The sequence below is a fragment of the Quercus lobata genome, chromosome 5 (assembly GCF_001633185.2).
Source record: "Quercus lobata isolate SW786 chromosome 5, ValleyOak3.0 Primary Assembly, whole genome shotgun sequence".
In the NCBI taxonomy this organism is placed as follows: Eukaryota; Viridiplantae; Streptophyta; class Magnoliopsida; order Fagales; family Fagaceae; genus Quercus; species Quercus lobata.
This window is the reverse complement of record NC_044908.1, coordinates 15478883-15486965: the sequence shown is the minus strand read 5'-3', so window position 1 is coordinate 15486965 and position 8083 is coordinate 15478883. Positions and strand designations below refer to the sequence as shown.

Here is an 8083-nt window from a genome sequence, read left to right as displayed (position 1 = left end):
ATGATCCTCGGAATTGAGATGACGAACTATTTGATTTGTGATCCGAGATTTGGTTCTTTCAGGGAAGGCCCATATTTAGAGTGGACTTGTTGATATTGGGCTTATGTTTGCCCATGGCTTGATATTATTTGGGCTCTATAAAACCATACTCCTAAATAAATATATATATATATATATATATATATAGATGTTTCATTATTACATTGCATAAAAATATATTATAATTTTTTGTTTTAGTAAAAATTTAATCTTATAAGTTTTACCTTTTTCCACACAATTTGAAGCTAAAAATTTGTTTTATTATTCAATGAAATATCTTTTTTAAATTACAATAAAATTTTTAAATTTTTTTAAAATATATTGAATGACATAAATTACACTAAAATTTCATTATTAGAAAAGAAAAAAAAGTGTATAGGTATAGCAATATGCAGTTTTAGCCCAATAAAAATTCAGTCTCGAATTAACAAACGTTCACATGTTTTGTACTAAGAATCAATGAATAGGTTACTTCTTAAACCTTTGAATTTGGGTACATTTTTATTAAATCTTTAACTTTCAAAATGTTTCATCTAGTTAAATTAAGCACATATTTTATATGAAATCTCTATCACATGTTTTCTGTGAACACCGTTTAACATCACATGACTAACTAATTTAAATGAAATTTATTTCAAAATTTGAGATTATATTGAAACATAAACACTAAAGTTTAAAATAAAACCATCTCAGACTATATAAGGTTTAACAATAATTGAATAAACAACAATAACTGAAACATTTTTATAAGCCTCAAATTTAAATAAAACATTTTCAAAATTTAAGATTTAAATGAAGCATGTTTAAAATTCTAAAATTTAAAAAATAAATTACATGTAATAAATCTAATTCTGTCTAAAAAAAGAAAAGGAAAAAAAAAAAAAAATAGGATTCTAGATATTTCTGTATAGGTGGGCCATATATTTAGTTGAAATTTCTAGAGTTCAATTATTGTCTACACCAAAATTGATTGGTGTCTTGATTTAATGATAAAAAGTACAATCATCAGAAGTGGACGTTACAGGTTAAAACTCTCTCTCTCTCTCTCTCTCTCTCTCTCTCTCTCTCTCTTTCTCTCTCTCTCTCTCTCTCTATATATATATATATAAAAGTAGCCTCCTTTGTGCACAAATTGCATTTTAGTACATAGTATTTAACATGACATGCATTCTCACATGCACACACATCTTTAGATGCTCACATGTCCATGCATATATACTCACATATAGATGCATCCCCATGGGTGTCCTTGAAAGCCAAATGCCAAACATTTCAAATGATAGAAATTATGATTAAACCAAAACAAGGTACAATCTGGCATTGTGGGGTGTCTAATACATTCCCAACACATAATAAAACTTTCGACTCCATGTCTTTTGTTCGAGACATTCTTAGGAACCCTTAGCGTAATCCTTAGTTAAATATGTATAAAATGGATTACACATAAGTGACTAGTTACACCTAAAAAACTCAATGGTTAGTAGAGACTTTACTTAAATATAAAGACAATAAATGGAGTTGTCACTCTAGTGTAGGACATAAATCACACACTTGGTTCACACATGGCCAAGAAACTCCTCAAATGTAGGAGGTCAATTAGATGCATTTGGGCACTTTTTCCGGCTTCAAAAATGAGTTGTCAACCTCTCCTTCTCTTTCTCAAATATAAAATCTTGTTAGTTAGGGGAAGAGAAAGTTATGTAGCTAATCTAGATCTAGCCTTTTTGGTTATAAGGGGAGTCTCATTTGTAACGTAACGAGCTTTTTGCTCCTATTTTATAGATTTATTCATTTCTTTTGACAATATATTCTCTCTAAAACAAGCTTTTCTTTAATCTCCCTCTCAAAGTTAGAACTTTGACTCCCTCTCCCTCTCTCTCTCTCTCTCTCTCTCTCTCACACACACACACACACGTACACAAAAATAAAAGTTGAGTTCTCTCTTTTTCTCTCAAATATAAGTATCTAAAAAACTCTCTTTCTCAAAGCTTCAAGCTCTTTCTCTGATAAAAAAAAAAACTACAAACTCTCATATTGGTGTGATCAAATGGCTGCTCTTATACCAAGACATACAGCTACAAAGCTAGCCTTGCTCTCATCCCAAAGGTCCACCTTGCTCCACACAACCCCTTCATCACTCATGTCCTCCTCTCACTTTCCTGCTACTCAAAATGGCCCACGAACTACCCTTCCATCCAAATCCCCTACTGCAGGCTTGAGCAAGACGGGAGAGTACTTAGTATTAAAGGTGGATGCTCTCGCGAACTGGGCCCAATCAGCGTCCATATGGCCCGTGACTTTAGGGCTGGCCTGCTGCGCTGTTGAGATGATGCACGCCAGCGCCGCCAGGTATGATATGGACCGCATGGGCACCTTCTTCAGGCCCTCTCCACGACAAGCCGATTTGATGGTTGTGGCTGGCACTCTTACCAATAAGATGGCTCCTGCACTTCGGAAGTAAGTTTTGATGATATTGATTATTTTGTTATCAGCTCTTTTTTTTTTTTTTTTAATTGTATATGTTTTATCCTTCGATTTAAAAATTGAATTTTTTGGTTTTTTAAATTTTAAATATTTTACAAAAATTAAAAATTTTAAAATATGATTGTCCAATGTTAAGGTATTAATATTTTAATGAAATATAATGTAAAATATATAATATAATGTGATGTGTTTTGAAAAGTAAGTAAAATAGGAAAATTATGTTCTTATACTAAAATAGACAACAATTTTCACACGAGTTAATGCAAATGCTCTTAGTTGCCAAAACTATTGCCAAGTAGGAGTGACAAAATTCAAAATGATCTACGAACATGATATAGCACAACACAAACTTAATAGGTTATGCTTTGAGGATTAATGGGTTTGTGTCTTATTTATGTTGTCATAACTAGCCCGTTTAATTAGCGTGTAGGGTTTGTGTCCAACTTATGGAATCTATTTGACTCGTTTAACTAAATATCATTTTACCAATATAGCATTTAAAACCTTAGGTGTATAAACTTATTTTCTTTCCTAGTTGCATTTCTCCAAGCCACATGACCACCTATCACTCTCCAACCTCAATCTCACCTTATTTTCTTAGTCACTGTCACACATCTGTCATTGCGGTGCCAATTTGCCGTTGCCCTCGTCCTTCATTTCTCTCTATCACTTGAAATTCAGGTCATTGTCATCCTTTACTTGTACCTTTATCTTTTTATCTATTTTCTTGAAATTGATTGCTGGGATCTAAAATTAGCTGTTGTGGTTTATTTTGTTTAACATATTATAATTGATTATTTGTGATATTGAGATATGTTTTACTTTTGAATATTTATTTATGATGCAATTACTCTATTAGTTTTGAATTATATATTAAAAAAATCTATTTTTTTTTTTCATAATTCAAATCAATTGAATTAGTACTGAAATTTGTATTTTTTTTCTTTAAAAAATAAAAAAATAAACTGGTCAACACGATTAACTCGTTTAATAACATGTTAAGGTTGATGAATCTTAATCTATTTAATAAATATGTCGGGTTAATGTCAACCCATAAAGTCGAATACTAGTTAAAATGGTTTTTTTAAAACCTTTTGTTTACCTTTTTAACTTTTTACCATCTTAACTTTTAAATCTCACAAGAATAGCAATTGCATACTGTAATAGTCCTAGTTATTGTACTAGATGTAAATCGTACCAAGGAGTCATAATCGAAACAATTTAACTTTTGATCATTATCTTAATATTAGGTCACATAAACTTTGAAGCCTCACAATTTTCACATTATTATTATTGTGGGGTGCTTTTTAGCTCCAGGCCAAAGGACTTGGTCCTTTGTAGCCTTTGGCTTTTTTTGCTGTCCCACATCGAAGGCAACTCCCTCCCCCCTTTGTCTTATAAGCGTGAGTTGAGGAGAAAGGAGTACCATTAGTTCTGCCTTATAAGCGTGAGCTGAAGAGAAAGGAGTACCATTAGTTTCTCTTCAGCTCACGCTTATAAGGCAGAGGGGGGAGGGAGTTGCCTTCGATGTGGGACAGCAAAAAAAGCCAAAGGCTACAAAGGACCAAGTCCTTTGGCCTGGAGCTAAAAAGCACCCCACAATTATTATTATTATTATTATTATTATTATTATTATAACTCTTCATTAAAATCTTTTCATATAAAATTTTCTTAATTTTTCTTTAAATGATAGAATGGATAGTTACATTGACAAACATAATAATAATAAATATCAATTAATAATTATTAAATTTCTTAGAAAAAAAATAAAAGAGAGAGAGTTAAAAATTTTATTGTATTTCATGAGTTCCTAACTAATTGTTAAATATTCATCAATATTTTGGAAGAAATATCTTAATAGAAATAACCCTGTGAATCTTTTGTAATCAATTGTGGTTGGCATCATATAATGGGTGATTTATATGAGTTCAATGACAAATTTGTTGAAAGCCCTTTGATTTCTTTATTTCCTTATGAACTCGAATTATCTAAGTGAAGATGATGTATGAATTTTTGATTTTATGAAAAAAGGGTGAGAGAGGACTAGCCGTAACTACCCCATCCAATTATGGTCATAATTATATTACTGCCCATCGAGAAATTAATGACTGAATAGTCATGTGAGTTGAGCCATAATCCAAAACTTAACCAAATCTAGAATATCTGGCTCAAAGAATTTCAAAGAGTTTAGGTCAATTTTTAACTCCCTCGAAAAATGGGAGAAATTGGAAGGAATAGAGTATGTTTTAAATTAATTTTTACTTACGTCCCCGTGATTCTATTTTTCCTTTCTTAAATGTCTACAGCCCCACTTTAATTAAAGAAATGAAATGTTATAAAAGGATTTCTTTGCATTCTTTCTAAAAATAAAAAAAAAATAAAAAAAATCCCAAATTTACTTATTATTCCACTAATTCTCTTTTAAACATCTAAAGTCTAAACACAAGAGAGATCAATATTTAATTCATTTCTTTCTATTCTATCCATTTCATTCCTTTCCCTTTCTTTACAAACTCCAAAACATAGTTTAAGTTGCACCAATATGACACCTTTGTTCATGAAGGTTTAAAGTCAAAAACCACCACTGAGGCATGACTCTAGATGATAGACGTAATTGTGTTTCATTTTGTTTGAGGGATTGTATTGGTCTTTTGTCTAGAGGTCATTACCAAATGTGGTCTCATTCAGTGGCGGCTCCAAGAATTTTGTTTAGGGAGGTCATTAAGAAACTTAAATTAAAAAAAATAATAATAAAAAGAGAATTTGAATATATCTAGTTATCAACAAAATAATAATAATACATGAAGTTTTACAATTTCTTTTTACAAGTTTTCAAAATTTTAATTGCTACATAATAGTTCATTATGAGTATCTATTGCCAATGTGGGTAGCTATGAGCCTATAAACATTTTATTTTGTTAAGTTTGCTAAACATTTTTATCATTATGCAGTTATTATTATCTATTTGTCTTTGTTTTTTTAAAAAATATTTTAAACTAAATGACTAATCTCAATTCTCAACTCATTGGTTCCATATTAATTATTGACACAGACAATCACATATATTCATATTACATAAAATTATACACTACGTGTCTATTTAACCATTAAAATGCTTAAACAATCACTAACTTTACAATTTTTTTTTCTTGAATTTTACTAACTTTATAAAAAAAATTATTATAATATGATAACAATACACAAACATGTAAAAAAAAACCATCTCTATTTCCTAATTATTAAATTATATAAAGTTATATCACATATATACCATACACACAAACATCCACACATCATAATTCACACAAATAATATTATAATAAAAAGTAATTCAAACAATTAATATTAGACACACTTACACACATATTATATAAATTTATAATAAAGAGTAACACTTATAATTCACAAAGACTTACTTTTTACTCTTAGAGTTTGAAATACATGTAATAAAGGCGTGCAAGATTTAAGTGAAGGTGTGAAAAAAAATATTTTAAAGAATAAATTAAAGTATTAAACTAAAAAAAATATTTTATGTATATAATATTATTTATTTTTTTGAAGTTAGGGGTTCATTTGAGCCCCTGAATAAACTATAGCGCTGCCCCTGAGTCTCATTTAAATGGGAGATTGAGATTTTTTATTTATTTATTTATTTTTTTTGAGAAACAAATAGGAGAATGAGAATGGGAATAACGAATCAATTATGATCCTGTCCTCTGATATTTTTGTCTACTCTCGGACCTTCGCAAGACTCGAAATAAAAAACTTGTGCTTAACTGCCCAAGATGTTACCCTTTTTTTTTTTTTGTGTGTGTGTGTGTGTGTGGAGATTATACATGCACCCAATACTTTTGATTCTATGAACTCACCTTCCATTTAAGCGTGTCTGCTTCTATTGCTGACTTCAGGATTTTTTTTTTTGGTAATTTTTTAATCAACAAATTTCCATTTTCAAGCCAAAATAATTGATATCCACTATTATGCCTGGTGGTATTTTATGCAGTATACTTTATGGCTTGTTTTGATTGAGGGAGAGATTTGTATTGATTCATCTATAGGCACGACAAATACTGACCATACCGTCAACCAATACAGTACAGTATCGAAAACTTTGATCTCTGTTACAAGGAATCACATATTTGAACCAAAACTCATTGACCAGCCCAATACTTCTTCATTACAAGCACTGAACCCCAAGCTCCAACCCCAAGAATGGTGTTCTTTAGTCTAGTTCTAATGTATCCACCATGATATCATTGATTTTTATACGGTGAAAACTGCCCACTTTGCCATCTGGTATTAATATAATTTGATTGGATTTTGAAACTTTATGTATTAATTTTTAAGGTAATTTTTTTGTAGGGTCTATGATCAAATGGCAGATCCACGGTATGTCATCTCTATGGGAAGCTGTGCAAATGGAGGTGGCTATTACCACTACTCATATGCTATTGTTCGAGGCTGTGACAGGATTGTCCCAGTTGACTTTTATGTTCCTGGGTGTCCTCCAACAGCTGAGGCCCTAGTCTATACATTACTCCAGTTGAAGAAGAAGATAAACAGGAAGAGGGATTTTCTTTACTGGTGGACTAAGTGATTAATCAAACATTTACTTGGACTGAAGCTTAGCCCTTCCATGATCCATATGTGTAGCATATGAACTTGTCCCTTGATGGCTTCTTTTAATTAGATGTAAATGTGGTATTATGTGTGACGTGTTGCATATAACATTCTCTCACATTGGAGTAGATCAAACACTTGTGGGGTATACACATGTGGGAGGATGTTATATACAACATATTATAAAAATAATAAATCTTACTTTTGTGTTTTTCAAGGAATTTTTTCTTTGTAGCATATTATGAAATAATAAACACCATAGAAGATTTGGTTGGTTTGCCAATTGGCAAGTGGCACCCGGTTCCCTTGTGGCCTCTTATACCAACAAATATCAAGAAAAAAAAAAAAGATGTGGATTATTTTTATAGTCTACAAGTATGAGAGAATGAAAATTTTGTAATCATAACCTTCTTAAATAAAGAAAGAAACTTGAAAAGAATTATACAATCGCAATGCATTTTTGTTTTTTAATTTTAATTTTTTATTATAGGCGAAAATCATATTTTCATCTCTACATTTCCAGGCGATTCTCACTTTGGTCCATAAATTTTATTTTTACCGCTTTTAGTCTTTATCCTAAAAAACGCTTCCCGTTTTGGTCCATATCGTTACATCAGAGATGGAAAATGCACACGTGGCAAACAGCAGAATTAAAAAAATATTAAAAATAGTTTATTTTATTTTAAAATAAAATAAAATTTTAGTTATCAATAATTTTAAAATAAAAATATTAAAAATTTTAGTTAAAAATAATTGTTCTTCACATTCTTCCCCCAAGAACATGGTTGCCCAGAAAATAAGAAATTCAAGATTTTCTTCTCTTTTATTTCATTTTCTTAGTATCCAAACAAGCAAAAACATATACAAAACTATAATCAAACTCAGATACTCTAACACAATCAACTAACAAAACCCAAAACTTATACCACAACCCCTCTTC

The 8083-nt window shown here is 30.5% G+C and overlaps 1 protein-coding gene across 1 annotated transcript; it reads left to right on the top strand.

Annotated features, from left to right (window-relative positions):
- The first annotated feature begins 2008 nt into the window (after positions 1–2008).
- On the top strand, positions 2009–7524 carry LOC115992501 (NADH-quinone oxidoreductase subunit B-like). Its single transcript, XM_031116708.1, has 2 exons — positions 2009–2496; positions 6886–7524. The coding sequence occupies exons 1-2, from the start codon at positions 2087–2089 to the stop codon at positions 7118–7120; spliced, it is 645 nt and encodes a 214-aa protein (XP_030972568.1). The 5' UTR covers positions 2009–2086; the 3' UTR covers positions 7121–7524.
- The last annotated feature ends 559 nt before the right edge of the window (positions 7525–8083 follow it).